Source organism: Apodemus sylvaticus, chromosome 20, assembly GCF_947179515.1.
Source record: "Apodemus sylvaticus chromosome 20, mApoSyl1.1, whole genome shotgun sequence".
Classification (NCBI taxonomy): Eukaryota; Metazoa; Chordata; class Mammalia; order Rodentia; family Muridae; genus Apodemus; species Apodemus sylvaticus.
In genome coordinates this window covers 41496070-41517785 of record NC_067491.1, presented here as the reverse complement: position 1 = coordinate 41517785, position 21716 = coordinate 41496070, and the positions used below count along the sequence as shown (strand labels likewise).

Here is a 21716-nt window from a genome sequence, read left to right as displayed (position 1 = left end):
CTATTACTACTACTACTACTACTACTACTACTACTACTACTGTTAGGGTTCTGTCTAAGCTCCACCCCACAATTACCTGGCAATAGCCAGGTATGTCCCGCCCCACAGTTGCCTGGCAACAGCCAGGTAGGCCTGGCCCACTATAAAAGGGGCTGCTTGCCACTCCTCTCCCTCTCTCTCTCTCTGTCTGCCTTTCTCTGCCTACACTACCCCATTAATTCCCATCCTCTACCTGGAATAAACTCTATTCTATACCATGTCTGTGTGTGTCCGGTCCCTCAGGGGAAAGAGATATCTGGGCATGGACCTGCCTAGGCACCCCCTTCCCCACACCACCATATACCATTTTCTAAACCTCTCTCCCTTTTTATGAACCGAACATTTGGTGCCGAAACCCAGGAACAACAACTACTACTACTACTACTACTACTAACTACTACTGGTTCCAGGGGTCAAATTCAAATAGTCAGTCTTGTATAGCAACTACTTTTGTGCTCTAAACCATGGTCCTTACTTAACAATTTGCATTTTGCTTGGCTTTTATAAAATAAAAACCACATGAAGAATTAGAACAGGTGAAATGTTTTTTGAACAAGTCTGAACAATAGAAAAAGAAAAAAAAAAAAGGAAAGGGTTCCTGACAGACTGGGAGCCAAAATGAATATCTTCTAATTTCTTTTGTTTTTTTGGTACTGTTCTGTGACAACCTATGATTCATATGCTTGCCAAATATAAAAAGGATGTCAGCTCTGGCTTTTTAAGACCTAAAATACTCATGGATCTGGAGTTTTAGACGAAGGGTACAAGAGAAGAAACTAGAAAACAAAAATGAATTCCTTGTAGCTGGTCAGAAGACCAACGCCGCCATCTCGGTGACAATTGTGTTAATACCACATTAACACTCCCTTCAGAACAAAACCAAACAAAACCACAAATCACTTTTTTTTCCCCGATTGAGCCCTTTAACCTCTTAAGGTATCCCCAGGTTCACCTCTTCTGGGCTACTGAAAGGATCAGTTTAAAACTACTCTAATTACGCTACACTGCTGATCCCTCCTAGTCAGGCAGTATCTACATGCTCCTTAGTGTACCGTGGAGGAGAATTACGAAAATGGCCGACAGCAATCTGGTGTTTTTAGCATGGCTTTCAGGAGGCAGGTAGGTATTAGGGGAGACTTGTCTTTCTTCTCTTCTCTACTTAGTCCCTGCACAGCTGGGAGAACAGCTCCATTTATTTCATGAATATTCCAGGATGCATTGAGGTACAGATATCCACATCCACTTCCTTCTAGAATACAAGTCTTGTTTTCTATTTCCCCTTTCTGAGCCTGCAGTCCATCTCAGAACACAGCCAATTCTGTGGAAATCCTCTCCCTGTCACGTGTCTAACTGGCAGTGTGTTCACTGCGGTTCCCTTACTTCTGTACCAGTGTCTGTGAGTCAACTGTTTCCCTGTGTGTCCTCCGCAGCTGTGAAGTCTGGGGATAAAGCCGATGACACACAGGATCTGTTGTGTTTGTGATGCACAGACTCACAGGAGACACCCTGATGGAGAATGGCTGTACTTAGGTGCCTTCTCTCTGTCAGTTTCTGCTTCCCTTTCATGGAATGTAGTATCAAGAACACAGGTTGTCTTACGGTTTCTATTCCTGCACAAACATCAGGACCAAGAAGCAAGTTGGGGAGGAAAGTTCAGCTTACACTTCCACACTGCTGTTCATCACTAAAGGAAGTCAGGACTGGAACTCAAGCAGGTCAGGAAGCAGGAGCTGATGCAGAGGCCATGGAGGGATGTTTCTTACTGGCTTGCTTCCCCTGGCTTGCTCAGTCTGCTCGCTTATAGAACTCAAGACTACCAGGCCAGGGATGGCACCACCCACAAGGGGCCCTCCTCCCTTGATCACTAATTGAGAAAATGCCCCACAGCTGGATCTCATGGAGGCACTTCCCCAACTGAAGCTTCTTTCTCTGTGATAACTCCAGCCTGTGTCAAGTTGACATATAAAACCAGCCAGTACAGAGGTTTAGGGCTGGAGAGATGGCTCAGTGGTTAAGATCACTGACTGCTTCTGAAGGTCCTGAGTTCAAATCCCAGCAACCACATAATGACTCACAATCATCTGTAATGAGATCTGATGCCCTCTTCTGGTGTGTCCGAAGACAGCTACAGTGTATTCACGTATATAAAAATAAATAAAATTTAAGGAAGGAAGGAAGGAAGAAAACAGGTTGACTAAAAGGGAAAAAGTCCAATTTCCTTGTGTGGCTCCATCAACAAGACTTTACTCAGAATTACAATTTTGTTTTATTTGTTCTGAGTTTACCAAGGCAGAACAACAACCTGCCCTCTGTGTGTGGTCCAGACTTAATCTCATTGGCATCATCTGGTTGCTACTTAGAAATGCAGAACCCGGGATCCCAACCCAGACAAAGTCAAAACTTCACTTTAACAAGTCCTCATCTGACTTAGAAGCTGAGAGGACTGCAAGAAGCTTTCCAAGGAAGGCTAAAAGTATTCAAGGACTCTCTGGAGCCAAACTGCTCAAAGGAGCTAGCAAGACCGTCTACTTAAACCAGCATCCAAATAAAACCGAAGATTCTATCTCTGTCTGCATGTAAACTTAGAATGTTTAAATACATTTTAAGAAGTTTACTGAGAGAAAAACAGAAATCTAGATTCATGTGTTTGAGCCCCAGTTAGGACACTAATTCCATGAAGTATTAGTAGAAATCACAAGAAGGGATACTTCCCTGTGGCTTTGAATTTAGGATGTGAGTTCACTGACATTTTCTTTACCTCAAGACTCCTCAGCCCGGCAGTAGTGGTGCATGCCATTAATCCCAGCACTTGGGAGGCAGAGACAGGTGGATTTCTGAGATGGAGACCAGCCTGGTCTACAGAGTGAGTTCCAGCATAGCCAGGGCTACACGGAGAAACCCTGTCTTGAAAAACCAAAAAAAAAAAAAAAAAAAAAAAGACTCCTCAATGCTTAATTTGGTGCCGTTCACTGCTACTTTTTCGTATAGTTGCTATATACAAGACTTTGCTTGAAAGCATTTATTGTCCCCTCTGCCAGGCATTGTGGTAATTGCCAGGTGTGTAAGATGCCAGGGTCTTCCTAAGGCCTTACCTACTCGATGGGGAGAAATTTACAGTAACGGGTCAGGACAGTACACCGAGGTGCCGATGATGTGCGAGCCCTGACTGACACCCAGTAAACACACAGGACTCTGTTCACTCTCCAAAGGGCTGAGCGTGAACCAGCTCACTGAACATTTTTTCAAAAGTGCTTTCCTATAAGCACTACTGTGATCTCTGGGGTGTGGGAGCAAAGATGCGCTGTGTGCCTCAGGGAGAGGGTGAGGAGAGAATGAGAGAAGTCTGAGAAAAGCTTCCTCAGGAAGTCCCCTGTGGTGTTCCTTCATGGACTGCTTTCTTTCCCCGTCTGAAACCATTGTCCTGCTTTCCAGTTCAGCGAGTGTCCTTGGCCTCAGATGAATTCTCTAAGAAATGAAAGGACAAGCCACTAAGAGCAGCTCCCATACATTGAGTAGGCTAGGCACCTGGTCACCTCAGCTCACTGCAAATAGAAGGACATTGAATCCTGGAAATCAGTTCTCAGGTCGGCTAGCTTCCTGCCCAGTAGCCAAGGATTTGTTGGCCCCATTAATGTTCTGAGTGGTTTTGTGCCTCTCGCCCTCCTGGTGTGCTAAATGCAACGGGGCCTTACTTGCATACTTTAGTTGATGTCGCAGATCCATCGAACCTGAATAAACATGGCCCTGCACCGAATCCGACGGTCAATATATTAATTCCTGTGAGCAATGAAATCATCTGTTTTCACTTCCTCTTTATTTCAGCCTTAACCAGAGTCTACTGTGGGACTGACTGTCCACCACACTTTTCCAGGCCAAGAAATCACTTCTGGGGATTCCTAAGATGTTGTTTGTTTACTTAAGACAAGTGGAGATCATTGAAACTGAATTTATTTACACAAGTAAGGAAAAGAAGTGTTTTTCAAGGACAGTGCATTTAAGGTCTGTAAACACTAGGGAAATGTGAGTCTCCTAGCTGAATCTAGGGCTGAGAACAGAAACAGGATCAAACCGAGCAGTTGCTAAGGGGAGAGAAGAAGGGAGAGTTCTCCCTCTTCTATGGACTGAGCTACAAAGGAGCGTAGTTCCTTTCAAAGAGACCTCTTAGAAACCTCTGGTCCTATGTGACTGTAACCCCTGTTGGTTTGGCTATGACAGGTATGTTAAAAATGGGAAACCGGGCAGTGGTGGCGCCCACCTTTAATCCCAGCACTTGGAAGGCAGAGGCAGGCGGATTTCTGAGTTCGAGGCCAGCCTGGTCTACAGAGTGAGTTCCAGGACAGCCAGGGCTACACAGAGAAACCCTGTCTTGAAAAACCAAAAAAAAAAAGAAAGAAAGAAAGAAAGAAAGAAAGAAAGAAAGAAAGAAAGAAAGAAAGAAAGAAAGAAAGAAAAGAGAAAAGAAAGAAAAGAAAAGAAAAGAGAAAAGAAAGAAAATGGGAGACTAAGCCCTGTAGCACCCAGTGGTGTACTGTCTTTCACTGGGATGGGGGAAGAGTCCTAATCTGTAGCATTTGACAATGTCTACGGTTTTGATATTCCCACTCTAGCCGCTTGCAAGGTACCAGATTTAAGGATGGGAGATACTGAAGATGGAGGTTAGAGTCTCTCACGCTCAGCAAGCACACTACCACTGAACTAGATACTCAACCGCCAATGTTTTACATTAGGAAACCAAATAGACTGTAAATGGGATGTTTCCATCCTTTGAACACAGTCTAGACACTTTCACCGACCACCAGGCACAAGCACCGCCCTCTGTGGGCGGAGCCTGGATGTGGCTCAGAGTCTCTTGGGAGCTCTCTTGCAGATCTCCTGACTCCGAAAACCCAATGGGGGAAGTGATCCGGAAATGGATCATCATTGGTGATTCTGATCTAACCTTTCTGGCTTCCTGCTGGGGCCAGCTGAGTTCACTTCTACCCTGGGATGGAAGAGGCTGAGCTAACAGCCACCTGTAATGTAATCTCCTCACTGAGTTAGCTGTGCCTCCTGCAGAAAACCTGCAGTTTTTGTCTCCCAAGAAAGATGTTTAGCATAGGACCTGGTTTGGTCCAAGAAAATCTGTGAAAGAAGTTCCAAGATGCCTGTTTTCTGTGCAACCCTTGCAGAATAATTATCTGGAAAGTCCAATTGCCGAACCTCTTATTCGTAGGATATGGAGTGTGTGTGTGTGTGGTGGGGGGTGGTTTATGCTAAGCGTGGCTTACCACCACACTGACATTTCCTTTTGTCCTATACTGACCCACTTTGGAACAGTACAGTGTTGGACTACTGTAGGTACGGTATTGTGCCGGCACTGAAGTAATCCTTGAATCCAGTTCCTCCCAGAGTTTCTCCTTCCCCATCCCCATCTTTTCAACACTAACGGATTTATTGAGTGTTGTGTGGGTGGGAATTTGACTGGGCATAGACTATTGACAGCCGTCCCATGATGCTTCTGTGCAAATTTTCCTCACTTTCAGAGAGCATGTTTAAAACAGATGTTTGAACGCATGCCTTGCAGAACCAAGTTAGCTCTTCTTAGGACACACCCAGTTAGATCCTTCAGAATAACTTTTTTTTTTTAATGTCAAGAAACACACTTCTAACCCATGGCATTGTCTTCTTCAAGATGGAAAGCAAAGTAGCAGCCAGAAAACGGTGCAGAAGACCACCGTAGCAACCTCTGGGACGGTTAGCATACGCCTTCCTCCATCCCCAGGGGCCAGGATGAATACAGCCAATTGCCTTTTAGGAGCAAGGGAATAAAAATAAACTCGTCCTCTATGCTCCGACCCCTAAACCAAGTGTTTACTAAGATCCTATCTGGTTCCTTAGTTACAGTTACCTACACCAGAGAGTCCGTCATCCAAACAGCTTACCCTCAACTCCTCCTGGCTTCTTCCCACTCTCTTCCTCCTGGCTTAGGCCAAAAGAACTGAGTGCACAGAAGAAATGCACGTGCCTTGGGTGGGTGGCCGTTTTCAGTCCTTCAGAGTCTACTCACACAGCCTGCTTGCATTCATAGGATAAAGCCTACGTATTTCTCTCCACTTGGATCTCTGTCACCTATTTCATTTCCTGCTTGTGTATACAGAGTCTTTCCTATCCATTTGCTTTCAGGTAAAAAATTTTACAATAATGAAATCCAGAATGCCTTACCATTACCATAAAACACAGTTAGGAACCTGAGACATCCTCAGTTTTCAACTCTTTTTTTTTTTTTTTTTTTTTTGAGACAGGGTTTCTCTGTGTAGCCCTGGCTGTCCTGGAACTCACTCTGTAGACCAGGCTGGCCTCTAACTCAGAAATCCGCCTACTTCTGACTCCCAGGTGCTGGGATCAAAGGCGTGCACCACCACTACCCGGCAGTTTTCAACTCTTGAGCCTATGTCCACGGCACCGCTTCTCAGGTGCCAGAAAAGTCTCCTGAGACAGTGACCTCCCCACCCCTGTGGGCTCTTCCTTTCCAAGTACAATTTGGCAAAGCCATATAAGTTCATTTTGTGGCATTCGAACAACACAGGCATCTCTCTGTTTTATTCTGGAAGCAAGTGAGGATGATTCCAATGTAGAGTCAAAGTGAAGTAACTGTTTTTGAAAAGCAAACTGCAAATAGAACCAGCAGTGTGGCAACTTTTTATTCTTAATCCAAAAAGTAAAACCAGAGGGATAATAAAATGAAAGAAATAGAAAAAATTCAATATAGCATAATATAGTAACCATACTATGGTAATTCTTTTAAAAGATTAACTAATGTATTAACATTTGTACTCTCCCTATAAGAACCATTACAAACTGATGAATAGAAGCCAGTCAAGACTGTGTATGTGTGTGTAGCACACACCTTAATTCCAGTACTGGGAGACAGAAGCAGGAAGATCTTGAGTTCAAAGCCAGTCTGGGTTACATGGAGAGAGCTTGTCTCAAAATAAAAAAGAAAGAAAAAATTGCTGAAGACATAAGTTAGTAGGAAAGCATTCACCTAGAGGTTCAATTCCCAGAGTACACACATACACACACTCACATGCACGCAGGTACATACACATGCACAGACACACACATGCACACACATACTCACACACACACAATCTACTTGGAAAGTAATAGATGTTAATGAACTCTCTCCAGTGTCTCTCAAAGAGAAAGTGAAGTTGATTGAATAAATAAATCAGATACCATTTTACATTTGATGAAGATGATACACATTAAGCAAGGAAAATATATCCATATCCAAATCTTCAGAAAGATCTGGACAAAATTAGGAGGAAGGAAACAGGGTAACGTTAAATGGCTGCCGTGGGAAGGCACTGCACCGGGCAGTGGCAAAGGCTGCTTACATAGCACACAAGCTCAGGACCGCCAGCTCTGCTTTCCCACCCAGGACACCAGGCTTAACATGATCACACATTTATCCAGGTGTGTTTTAGACCCGGGTTAGTCCGGCTGCAAAGACCTAGATGCAGTCAATGAGCTACAAAATCCTAAGGAATTCTACTGTACACCATGAGCTATTTGAAAACAAATTATATAGTTACAGTTAGAGTTGTTAAATATATATAACAATGTATATTATTAAAACAAATATATAACTATATAATTCTATAGTTATAAATTTATACATTCATTCTGTATTATATATATAATTCTATACATATATAAGTATATATAGAATTCTATATATAATTCTCTCTATATATATTTTTTAGAGACAAGAGTCATTGTAAAGGATCTTTTTTTTTTTTCAAAAAAAAAAAAAGCATTTGGTGTTGCAGAGTGCTCTGTTTCCTGATAAACAGCCAGGTAAAGTCTGAATCTAAAGAACTACCGTCCTTCTAAGTTGGTGCTTCTCAGCCTTCCTAATGCCACCACCCTTGAATATAGTCCTCATGTTGTGGTGACTCCCCAGCCATAAAATTATTTTCTTTGCTACTCCATAACTATAATTCTGCTACTGTTATAAATCGTAATGTAAATATCTGATAGGCAGGATATCTGATGTGTGACCCCTGTGAAAGGGTCGTTCATCCCCCAAAGAAGTCAAGGCCCACAGATTGAAAACCACTGTCCTAAGGATCTGACTAGAAAAAAAAATATGGAAGAAAGCAGGGCAGTGGTGGTGCACACCTTTAATCCCAGCACTTGGGAGGCAGGGACAGGCAGATTTCAGAGTTCGAGGTCAGCCTGGTCTACAGAGTGAGTTCCAGGACAGCCAGGGCTACACAGAGAAACCCTGTCTCAGGGGGGAAAAAATCAAACCAAACAAAAACCAAAACAAAATACAGAAGTGGCAAGAGTTTCAGACAGGCCACAGAAACAAACGGGAGAGGAAAGGCAGGAATGAACCTGTATACTTGTGAGCGAGGGTAAACATATTCAGAATAACCAGGACTTGTTTCCCAGAGAGGAGACTGAAAGTTTCTATAGATACCCAAAAAGGGTAGAGGAATGCAGAGTGGCGATTTTAAGACAAATTATTGCCCTACAACAAAGAGGAATAATTAGAGATAATTACATGCAAGAAAAGGAATTTCAGATTGATGAATGTGGGAAAAATTGCTTCCAGTGAAAGGCATTATTTGGAGAGGAGAATGTCTCCTGCAGAGTTGTAATATTTTTTTATCACAAATAATAAATAACAGAACCGAACTAAGTGGAGCATTAAATGTCAGAAATAGCTGTGCCCACATGACTCCACATAATGGCCTGTGCTTCGGCTGTGTAAGTTGTCTCCCGGCTTGTTGAGGGTCTTGTGTGCTTTATCTTTCTGTTTCTAGTATCTCTGTGTTACATGCAATAGTGCTAAGAGAATATTAAAGCCTATAAAAGGAGTGGGTGTGGTCTTTTGGGGTCTTTACCAAAACAGAACATCATTCCATGCTTACAGCGAGATTCATTCACTCATTCAACAAAGGCTGAGTTGCCAAAGTAGGTTGGCTACAGATCCAGGCTTTAGTGGATGTAGTTTTTACTTTCTAGGCCTCACACTCTACTATAGAGATAACCACGAGGCAGTAAGAGACTAGTAAAGACCATAGACGACCAATCATTAAGAAATACCAGATAACATTATTGTCTTAGTCAGGGTTTCTGTTGCTGCAATTAAACACCATGACCAAAGAAGCAAATTGGGGAGGAAAGGGTTTATTCAGCTTACACTTCCACATTGCTGTTCATCACCAAAGGAAGTCAGGACTGGAACTCATACAGGGCAGGAACCAGGAGACAGGAGATGATGCAGAGCCCAGGGACAGATGCTGCTTATTGGATTGTTTCTCCTGTCTGGCTTTCTTATAGAACCCAGGACTACCAGCCCAGGGATGGCACCTCCCACAATGCCCTGGGCCCTCCCCCAGTGGTCACTAATTGAGAAAATGCCTTACAGCTGGATCTCATGGAGGCATTTCCTCAACCGAGGTTCCTTTCTCTGTGATAACTCCAGCTTGGATCAAGTTGACACACAAAACCAGCCAGTACAACTACTCATTTCAAAAATCCAACCTAGGGGCTGGGGAGATGGCTTAGCAATGGAGAGCACTGGAGCTCTTCCAGGGAACTGAAGTTTGCTTCCTGCCACCAACATGGCTGCTCATGGCAACACGGAGCCCCAGATCCAGGAAATCTGATGCCCCCTTCTGGCCCCCATGGGCAACTACACATATATCGAGCAAGCATGCAAGCACACACACACACACACACACACCTACACACACACCACGAATAAAAAAAATAAATCTTAGCGGGGCGGTGGTGGCGCACGCCTTTAATCCCAGCACTTGGGAGATAGAGGCAGGCAGATTTCTGAGTTTAAAGCCAGCCTGGTCTCCAGAGTGAGTTCCAGGACAGTCAGGGCTACACAGAGAAACCCTGTCTCGGAAAATAAATAAATAAATAAATAAATAAATAAATAAATAAATAAATAAATAAATAAAAATAAAATAAAAAATCTTAAAAACAAGGATTTAAAAAAAGGAAGAAAGAAACAAAAACCCTCACCTTACTGAATACATACCATGTGCCAAACCTATTCTGGTCATTCCACAGACAACAAAACAGAGCCTCTACGCTAATAGAAAAGTTCACTGTATGGTTCTATTATTAAAAGCTTTAAAAGTGTTAGGAAGGGGAAATAAATGCCGTGACGGATTATAGGCCAGACTCATCCCCTCCATTCAGAGGAAAGCTCTAAGGCACGTGCTGTCAGTAGGAAACAGGGCTTCTCACTGAAGGGAAAGGGCTCCTTAGAGACGGCCCCGGTCTGCTCCTGGCCTGCTGCTAGTGAGCAGGTGGTATTTCTTTTCAAAGCATGATCCAGACAGTAAAAATAATGGTGGTGAATGGCAGAGCCAAATTCTTCAGAGTCAAGTAACGTACATAAAATCATATCTGGAAGTTTTCTAGTAAATTGAATCCATCTTTATATTCAGAAGTACTTTCTCTGGTTTTAAAAAGTCACACACTGAGACGATAGAGTTGTTTTCTTTCTTTTTTCTTTTTCTTTTTTAAACTATGTAAGATCCCTTAGATATCTCCAGGAATAAATAGAAACTGGCACGGGTACAATTGGTAAACAGGAAAAAAATTCACTCACACACACACACACACACAAACCAAATAGAGGCCTGAGCATCAACCACCATCACGGATTTAAAATAAAGGCCATGATGTCAGTATTTATTTACATTATACATTTAAAATTTTACCAAAGGCAGATAGGAAATATACCTTCCACATACTGTCTAAGACATTGAATAAAAGCACCTCTAACCTGTGATGGATTTTCCTATGCCCCGTGGGACAGCTAACTCACGAGAGAATAAATTTCAGTAAATTAAAGGCAAATGTTAATTTGGATTACTTCCTAAGCTTATTCCAGCCTGATTTTGGTGTGAAAACAGTACGTCTGACGTGCACATTAGCTATTATAGATAGCTGTCAACAGAATGAAATGTATTTATCATTTCAGGGATCATTAGGAAAACGTTCCTAAGCTGTGATCTTGCCTTTCACAGGGTGAGACCCATTTACCTTATTTTCAGTGTCATAGCTGTTCATCCGCTAGCAAAACTGGTTGTTTTTGTAGCTGTTGGGCTACTATCAAAGAGATGGTCGGAGAATGAATGGGCGGAGTACACAGCGGCCCTCAGAAAGATAGGAGGCGCCTTTCATCTACTATTTAATTTCACACTCAATACTTTAGTAACAGTTTATACTATCTCCTCTCTGCTTGGAACTGTGTCCCCAAATCATCCCCTTTAAGTCCCCACTCCCTCTGAGAGCCTCAGCAAGGCAGCTGCCACCTCCTGAAATGTCTTTGCTATTTAAAAAAAAAAAAGTCCTGATCAGAAGTTGGGTAGGGCCTTGGCCTTTCCAGGGGAAAACAATGCTGGGAGCCTGGGAGGCGCTGCACTCAGGAGGGCGTGGTCACGGTCCGCGCTGGTGAAAGGTCCCCAAGCAGCCACTTCTTTCCCAGCTGAGGGCCTTGAACTTTTGAGTACTGTTTTTAGAAACGCTAAATCAGGAACAAATACGTTCAGGGTATTTTGCTCTCGGTGTATCTTTTGCCAGCAGAACAGTAAAAAGTTAGGGAAGTTACCAGGTAACGCTGCTCAAGAGCCCTGAGTGCCCTTTCTATGGTGAGCTCTCGGAGTCATGGCATCAGTCTGAGTGGGAAACACCCAAACGGGGGCTGCAGTTCTGCAGAAGGTGGGAATAGGAGCGAAAAGGCAACCTTGGTACCCTGGGACACCACCACCACCACCACTCGAGCCTTAACTATCCATCCAAAAAACAGGTGACCACAGGGATCCAGGCTCTTGTTTCTGACATTTGTATTCTTAAATTCATGAGGGTGAGCAGCTTTGACTCCTGCCCCACATTTCATTACAGGTTCACTCTCTACAAGCAGCGGGACCATAAATCACACCCTATTTTTTTTTCTTCTTGCTCTGATTTACTACATGAGTGATAGGTTGATGTTTTTATCCAAGCAAAGAACGGTGTAACCAAAGAGGAACTTAATTCTAATGCGTGGGGTAATCTAGAAAGGTATGCTACAATGTTGCCACTACATTCCTCCCAAGGGCAAGGTAAAGAGGCTAACTAGAAAGCCAGTTGGATTGTTTATCCCCTTTTAACAAATGTCTCAGTATGTATGTGTCATGAGGTCGTTTTTGGGTTTCCCTGTGTACTCTCACCCACTACGGACTAACTCCATCATAACACTCACTGCCTTTGGTCATTGCTTTCCTTCACCCAAGAGATGTAATTTTTAGTATTTCCCCTCATATCTCTGGCTTCTATCAGTTCATGTTGATGTGAAAGTTCAGGAACTCCCTGTCGAAAGTGTGAGTCAATAGATGGGTGAGGGGATGGATGTGTGGGTGGATAGGTGGGTGAGTGGAGAGATGGATGAATGGAAGGATGGATGGATGGATGGATGGACAGACAGGCAGACGGATGGAGGATAGATGGGTAGCAAGCAGGGAGGTGTATGGGTGGATGGATGGATGTGTGGATAGATGGAAGGATGGATGGATGGATGGATGGATGGACGGACAGGCAGACGGATGGAGGATAGATGGGTAGCAAGCAGGGAGGTGTATGGGTGGATGGATGTTGAGCATCTTAAAATATACATTAGGCAGAAGATATCATAAATAATAAAATAATGTATTGATTATTTGGCATCACAAACTTCTGACACATTGCTAAAAGCATACACTGTCCTATGCACCTCCAAGCTGCCCTGTGATGTATTGTTCATCTCACTGATTAATGAGAATAGGAAACGGACTTTATAAAGGCTTATAAGGAATAAGTCTCATAACCTGGTCTTGAACCCATCCAATCTGACTCCTGAGTTTGTCCCTTACCAACGTTATTGTATTTCCTGTTTTGTTTTCTGTTTTTCTAAGAAATCTTATAGGCAAATTTCCAAATAGCTGTATTTATTATCAGCTCCTGCAGCCAGAATAAATGTTTAACTTGGTATGTACAAAGTTCTTTGAAAATGTGTCAGTCCACTATTTCATGAACAGCTGTGCTTCCTGCTAGAAAATCCTCCAGAGAAGCTGCGTGTCCAATCTCTTTCCTGGAAACGTTTTAAAGAGGCAATGCCCATTATAGATGTATTCCTACAGACATATATTGTAGACAGGATTTGTATCTCACTTAACAATGATCAAAATTCATTGCTTGGATGGGGGTCAGGGATTTAGCTCAGTGGTAGGTTACTTGCCTAGCAAGCGCAAGGCCCTGGGTTCGATCCTCAGTTCTGGGGAAAAGAACCACCCTTCAAAATGAACCTGTTATGGCATCTTCTGCTTAAAATTTGTGTACTATTACTTTAGATTTTCTCCCAGTAGAACACACCCCCAATCAATAATGCACTACTAAAAATAAATCGTTTGTATTCTAAGTGTATGCTTATGACTCAGTGACATGACTCAGTGGTCTAGATTAGGAACCCACCTAAAGGGAGGAGAAAGACAAACAACTCCAGGAAGCTATACACACCCACACAACACACAGTGACAATAATAATTAGAAAATGTCATGCAATCGTCACTATTGAGGGGTTCCCGTCTAACAATAAGCAGACGTCAAAGACTTGCACTATTCTGTCTGTCAAAACTTTGACAGTCTCAGAAAGGTAAATATAGCACTTTGCTTTCATTTGTGGTTTCTAACTTTTATGTGGACACAATAAAAGTCTATGTGCATATGACTTTAAAGTATACGTGAAACTTCCCAGAGAAATGAAGAATTAATGGGGGGGGGGGGGGGTAAGAAAAGGGAGCAGGATAAAAAGGTTGCTGGAGGGACAATGTGCTCAGAGTACATTATATACTTGTGTGATAATACACGGATGCAGCCCGGTAGCTTACACTGTGGATGTATAGTAACAAAAATGTAAAAAATAAAATAAATAAAATAAAATAATTCCTTGCATCATAGAAAAATAAATGCGTGAGTTGGATTTAAAAAAAAAAAAAGTTGGATACAGTGGCACACACCTTTAATCCCAGCACTACGGAGGCAGAGGCAGGAGTCTCTCTATGAATTTGAGGAAAGCTTGGTCTAGAGTGAGTTCCAGGACAGCCAAGGCTACACAGAGAAATCCTGTCCTAAAAAAACTAAAAAAAAAAAAAAAAAAAAAAGGAACTCAGAACTGTTATGACCTACAGACAGCTTCTCCCCAATCTTCCTAAAGAACAACAATAATTTTTTTTAAAGTATGCATTCTGGAAGAGAAAAAGAAATGCAGATTCTGTGTGTCAGATCCTGACAGCCGTCAAACGTCAGGAGCCTAAGAGGCATGCAGTGGATGATGCCCGGGCCTTCTGCCTGCAGCTAGTTCTGCATAGTTTCTCACTGGTATTTTTGTCTTGTTATTATGCAAAAAGTCACAGTGACAGGAATCCATTAGCACACGTGATAGAGTCGCATTCTTCTCTAGTCATTCCTGACCTGCGTATCAGTTTTAAAACGTAAGGTCCTACCAAGAGGTCAACTCCTAGACAGACTTTTATCTTATTTTATTTCCTTTTTCCATTACTGGAAAGCTGTGAGTGGGTCCCATGGGGACCTACAGGATCTGCCTTCGGTCTCAATCTCCTGTGGCAGCTGTTGAGAACAGAAAAGATTTAAGCAAGCGACACAGCAACGGCCAGTTTAATCATCCAGTTTTATGCTCTTGTGAGTGGTTTCATTTAGGGACGTGTCTGTGCTGCTTCGTACATGTTATCTCGGTGTGTTCATGTTCCATGGTATGTAAACTTTCTACATTGTTTAGTTAAAAATAAGTAATAAAACCAGGTGCCCAGCAAGATAGTTCACCAGGACAAAGCACTTACCAGGCTAGCCCTGTGCCCTCTGTTTGAGACACATAAGGATGGAAGGAAAGAACTGGCCTTACAAAGTTGTCCTCTGACCTCTAACCATGTGCCAGGGAAGACACACACCTACACATCGTAACCATACATACACCATATGTGCATATACATCATACACACAATACATACATTATATGTATACAGCCCAGTAATAATGAGAAATTATCTCTAAGGACAAGTGGTAACTCAGTAGTGGTTTGATAGTTTAAGAGAGAATTCTGGAAGATTCTCATAACCAGTCAAAACCAGTCAAGATTTTTCCATAACTTGGAAAAATTAGGTAGCTTGATAAAGAAAGACATAGCAATACATACCTGCATCCAACTTAAATGACATTATCATCACAAGAAACTCAGTGTTTTAAAGATTAAAATCTTTTCTGTACTTGTGTTGGAATAGTTATTTTCCTTTTTTCATTAATTTATTATTTATTCACTTTATATCCCTATAGCAGTCCCCTTCCCTCTTCTCCTTCCAGTCCCACCCTCACAAATCCCTCCCCCACCACTACCTCCTCCCCTTCTCCTCAGGGAAGGGGAGGCCCCTCTTGGGTACCACCCTGCCCTGGGATATCAAGTCTCAGTAGTACTAAGCTCATCCTTTGCTACTGAGGCCCATCCAGGCTAGGGGAAGGGATCCAGTGTCAGGCAACAGAGTCAGAGACAGCCCCTACTCCAATTGTTAGAGGACCCACATGAAGACCAAGCAGCACATCTGCTACATATGTGTAGGAGGCCTAGGGCCAGCCCCTGAGGGTTGACTATTCTCATAAACTGTGAGTCTCTTCAAAGGGCAAAACTTAATCTAGTTCAACTTAGATCCCTAGCAGTCTGCTTAATACTTGCTTAACCCATACTAGCTGTCCATTAAATGTTCGTTGACTGAATGGATAGGTAACTATTGCCTTGTATAAATACACAGTTGTCCCCTTTGCCACTTGCTAAGCCTGTTTGTCATTGCATTTTAATTCGATTTAGTGAGCATTTTTATTATCTGAAATGTGTAATTAAATAAGCATTGTAGGAGGTAGATGTTATCCTCACAAAGAAAAAAAAAAGGAAAACTCCACAGTTTCTAATGTAAAAATAAATGCTACCGAAGCTAAAGAAGAAATGCTATCCTTAAAGCAAACAAAGTTGAAGAAGAAGAAGGAGAAGGAGAAGAAGAAGAAGAACAACAACAACAACAAGAACAAGAAGAACAAGAACAAGAAGAACAAGAACAAGAAGTAGTAATAGTATCGATTACCTCCATTGTGTGAATTAGGACTGACTCCTTAAAGACAGCAGACTTGGCCCTTAGGACCATGAATAGCTAGCTACCTTGGACACCAAGCCTGGGGAAGTGGAGAGGGCTATGGAGGGATGTTACAACTTGCGCTTCTCTTGGGAATATCATTCTATTTCTGTTTCAAATGTTCTGCCTTTGGACTGCTGCAGCTGTTGGCTCTGTCAGGGAGAGTAGTTAAAGTGCTTGCTGCCCAGCCTGGTGTCTGAGTTCAGTCCCTGAACCCTACACGGTAGAAATAGTGAAGCAACTTCCATCTAGGATCCTCTATCTATCTACCCACGCTCGCCCTGGGCACTCACCACCTCAGATGTATGACCTGGAGATGCTGTCTCAGGTAGACATGAGTGATGTGTGGAACTCTGGAAACTATGTGTGCAGGGAGGGCTCGGGCCCGTTCGCCCTCTCCAAAGAACAGCAGAGAAACAGGAAAGAGTGCATGTGTGCCTAGAAGTGGTAGGGATCATTTAGTTAGGCTAAGGGGTATGTGCAGGAGGATAATGAAAACAGAGACTAGAGACATAGGCAGGGGCCCTAGCGTGCAGTGTTGGGCTAATGATTGTTATTTTCCAAACTGCAAAGCACACTAGAATTATTATTATCAGCAGCTCTCAATTCTTCTCGAGTAAATGAATAACGGAACGAACAAATGATTCTCTCCAAGAAGATAAAGCATACTTTTTACAAACCAAGGAGCAGCATGACGCCATCGAGATGGCTCTCCACCAAAGAAGGCATGTGGAAGGTGTGGCAAGGGGGTGACACACACACAACAGTGTCATACCACTACCCGGGAGTGTTTGAGAGCCCTGATCTCACGATTACTGGTTAAAACTTCAAGGAGGATTGTGCCAGCCACCTTATCTTCAACTCCTGTTCTCAGAAAACCACTGGGGACTTCCTGGTTCGGGCCTAATGTCAGTCCTACGTGACATGTGCATTCTGCAGTGTTTGACGCTGTTAACTGCCTGGAACTCTCTCAGCCTCTATCTTCCATAGCTGGTTTTCTTTCCCCCCACCTCCCTGTCTAACCCTTGGCAATCTAAGCTATTCTTCCTCTACCTGTCTGTATTGGAAGGCTGGCGTCCACACAGCTGTGACTGTCCCCTCACTCTGCACACCTTGGGGGGGAGGGGGAAGGGGCTCTTACCAAGGTCTCTTGGCTTCAGCTACCATTGACTGGAAACTCTAAACTGTGTTTTGAATCCTCCAACTTTTCTCCTCCCCCTCAGATTATTTCCAGCTGTCCATTATGACTTATTAGCATAGCCCACAAGTGCATCACAGCTCATAGATGTCTAACCCTGAGTTCATGTCTTTCTCCCAGTTTTGCAACCTTCATCCCCATGTAGCTCTATACACCCCAGCCTTCTCTTGCTCACCTTCATAAACAATGTCACCCCCTTTTTATAAGGTAGAAAGCTCAAACCTTCCTCCACACGTGCTTCCCCTCGACAACATTGCCTCATCTAGACGGTCTTTATAAATCTTTTTTTAAATATTTTATTTTTATTTATTTATTCTATGTATATGACAAGAACACTTTCACTGTCTTCAGACACACTGGAAGAGGGCATCAGATCCTATTACAGATGGTTGTGAGCCACCATGTGGTTGCTGGGAATTGAACTCAGGACCTTTGGAAGAACAGTCACTGCTCTTAACCGCTGAGCCATCTCTCCAACCCTTTATAAATCTTTTTCTTACTGTTCTATGGTTCTTTATCCTCCATAGGGTTCTTAGCCTCAAACACTCTCCATCTTTCAAAACAAACACAGGAAGCTAGCTGGTGGTGGCACACGCCTTTAATCCCAGCACCCGAGAGGCAGAGGCAGGCAGATTTCTGAGACCAACCTGGTCTACGGAGCGAGTTCCAAGACAGCCAGGGCTACACAGAGAAACCCTGTCTCAGCCCACCCCACCCAGAATAATCCCACACAAGCAGAACTTTTCTACCCAAACAATTCTTTCCATTCCTACACTCCCTGCCGTATGCATGTCCTTGCCAAATCTTACCCTTCCCTCTCCCTGTCTGTGTCTGCCACAATTGAACTATCCCCATTTAAAACTTCCTAATTGAAAACTTCCTAAGCCACTAAATCCATGAGAATAGTTCAAGTTAAAGTTAACTATACACCTAAAAAAATAATTAGTATAGTAAATTTTTATGTGCTTTCGCTGCAATTGCAATTTTTTTAATTGTTCTTAAAAAGTCCAGCGATGAGAGTTCCAGTGAGTGCCTACGTCTCCCTCCTGTCAGCATATGAACTCTCTCTTTTAAACCCAGTTCACACACCTGAGAACTACAGCCTTATGAGCCCTTTGGGGTTATCTCAGGCTATGTTGCCTTCATCTTTGCTGTGTTCCTATAAAGACCTCTAGCATATCACAGTGATGGGAACGTTTACCCACTACTTTTTTGTTTTCCTTACAAGCTTACAAATAAAATTCCTTCATGTCTGGCATCACTTACTGTACATAGAACTTATAACCTCTGTTAGAATTTCTATCACCCAATTAATTAATCTTCTACGAATCAACTGTCAAACTCCACAGTGATGGCTTTGCATACATGATCCCTTTAATCCTCACAGCCACATGAATATATATATATATATGTACATTATATGTATGTATGTATGTATGTATGTATGTATAATACACACACAGTCTTGAAATATTCTTTGTCTTATTTTCATAGTCTCGGGCATGGAAATTGAGATGAAAATCTGGGTATCTTTTTTAAAAAGTTGGAGCAATAACATCACATGGAAATTTGAAAGTCAAGATAACTAATATTTAGAGATTTTAAAGGGAAAGTAAGATCTAGAAATTTAGTTGAAAAGTAATGGCAGAAAATCTACCCTGGGCAGTAGCAGGCTGTGTGTTACATGCCTTGTTGAAGAGGAATCATCTAGAATAACTTTGGCCTTCAGAAGACATAGACAGCATAGTGAGGAAGCCAAGAATCAGCAGAGGTAAGCTTCTTCCTCCAAATCAGATTGCTGAGGGGGCAGGAGCCTGAACCAAGATCTCTTCCACCATGTTTCATTTTACTCTTGCAGGGGGCAGTGGGAACAGTATGAAGGCATTCTGAGGTGGACAGATTCTCCAGACAAGTTTGTCAGTGCAATCATCAGACCAACAGGGTAGAGTCAATTGAAAAGTCCAGAGAAGTTTTGCAGAGGCCACTGTGGGGAGTATTTTGTCTTTAATCTAGGTAAAATTGAAGAAAAAGAATTAAGCATCAGTTAGAGGACCCAAGTGAGGCCATGGTTTATAACTTATAATGAGGCAAATAAGCAAATTTCATATGGAATTCACATGCACACTTTGTTCACACACACACAAACACACGCATGCACACAAATCCTTATTCTGTTTCATATGCTCTGATCTCATGGTTGGATGCTCTCTGGAGTTCTCTTTAATCACATTCCCTGTGTACCACTGAACTGAAACTTTTCCTATGAAGGCCTTCATGACATTAAACCTAACAACCATTCTCTCTCTTATCTTCTCTACAGTAGCTGTGTTAGACAGTTGACTTTATCCTCTTCCTTAAAAGCCTCACTGACATCCAGGACTTTGGTTCCCAACCTGTGGGTCTTGATCTCTTTGAGGACCAAATAATCTTTCACAGAGGTCACCCAAGACCATCGGAAAACACAGATGTCTACATTACAATTCATAGCAGTAGAAAAATTACAGTTATGAAGTAGCAACAAAAATAATGTTATGTTCAGGGGTCACCACAACATGAGGAACTGTGTTAAGGCGCTGCAGCGTTAGAAAGGCTGAAGACCACTGCTCTAAAACATCATCTACTTGTAATTCTTCTCTCATTAAACGTTCCTTCTCTACCTTCCTCACGGGCTTGTCCTTGGCACCTCAGTCAAAAGGTGTTTATATTTAACGCTCTCAACTTTAGAATGAGTTCTGAGGTTCTTTTTGCAGCGGGAATGCTTTCTAATTATATCTTGCTTCTCTGTAGTGTAATTATCTTTCGTTCTCCAAGCATACACCAGCTGGCTAAAGGATGCCTCTCGGAGACATGCTGTTTGATGAGGTGAAGGCACTTGCCAGGCATAAGGTGACCATCAGACGTTCATCCTGCCCACGTCTCTTCTGTTTTAGCTTGTTCCTGCCACCCGGTTGGATCAGCGATCCTTCCTTTCAGCTCAGTGACCTTCTGTGACCCCAGCAATGGTGACTGCCCTTGCAAGCCTGGGGTGGCAGGGCCACATTGCGACAGGTGCATGGTGGGATACTGGGGCTTCGGAGACTATGGCTGCCGGCCTTGTGATTGTGCAGGGAGCTGCGACCCGCTCACGGGAGACTGCATCAGCAGGTGAACGTGCATGCCTCTCTTTCTTGTCTTCGAGTAGTTCAAGCTTTCAGAGATTGGGAGGTGACTGAATACCATTAAGTAAAGTGCATGCAGCTGCACATAACTTTAAAAAATATGGGGTTTTTTTTTTTCAGTTTGAAGAACCAAAAATTTGTTCTGGGGAACAAATAGGGAAATCACCTAATTCATTTTGCAAAATAAATTGTTTTGCCCAGTAGTCTTTTAACACAGCACTGTTACTAGAAAGTGAAAGTAAGTAGGTAGATAGGAAGGTTTGAGTCTATATGGCAAGATTCATTTTTCCATGGTCTCTAAGACATCTCTCGCTAAGTGTGCCATTGTGTTCTGTTCCCTTAGTAATGCTGACATAGACTGGTACCACGAAGTCCCCGCCTTTCACTCTCTGCACAACAAGAGTGAGCCCAGCTGGGAGGATGAGCAGGGGTTCTCTGCACTCCGACACTCAGGTGAGGCACACAGGGCGGCTACCGTACATCCAGGTCTGGGCTCAGGCAGCGCTGACTGTGTCAAACCAGGAGACAGTGTTCTGAATCTTCCGAAGGGCATTCTTTAGTTCTGAGTTTTAATAAATGAATGGCCAGTCCCCATAGCTGTGAAAGTGAAAAACAGTTGAGGATTATTTAAATGGGTTGTTATTTTATTTTATGATTTTATATTTGATATGCAAATATATAATAAATATATTTATATGTATTTAGTATATAATTGTATATATTTATTGTTTATACATATGATATATCTAAATTTTATATGATATATAAATCTTTGTATATTATATATAAATTTAGTTATATCATGTATAAATAAATATTTATATACTATAATTTTATATTAAAATATATAGCAGGGAAAAATGTAGAACATAACAGTAAAACTTCAAAGCTCCCAGTGTTGCCCACTTACCTAGTTTTGCAAATCACAAACTAAAAACCAAGGCCGTGGTTTTAGTTTTCAAACTTCCTTTCATTATCAAGGAAACCCGAACCCCACTCTGTATCTTTAAAAAGTGCCTGCCTCATGGTGGTTCAACCTGAGTTCGCTTTACCTCGTAGGTCTGAGCTCCTGACCACAGCTGCCTGAGT

The 21716-nt window shown here is 42.5% G+C and overlaps 1 protein-coding gene across 1 annotated transcript in view; it reads left to right on the top strand.

The window, feature by feature from the left end:
* Ntn4 (netrin 4) overlaps window positions 1-21716 on the top strand; it is a 123700-nt gene that overhangs the window by 88640 nt on the left and 13344 nt on the right. The window contains exons 6-7 of the mRNA XM_052165503.1: window positions 20400-20613; window positions 20971-21080. Of these exons, the coding sequence (XP_052021463.1) occupies window positions 20400-20613; window positions 20971-21080 (324 nt within the window). The remainder of the gene's footprint in view (window positions 1-20399; window positions 20614-20970; window positions 21081-21716) is intronic.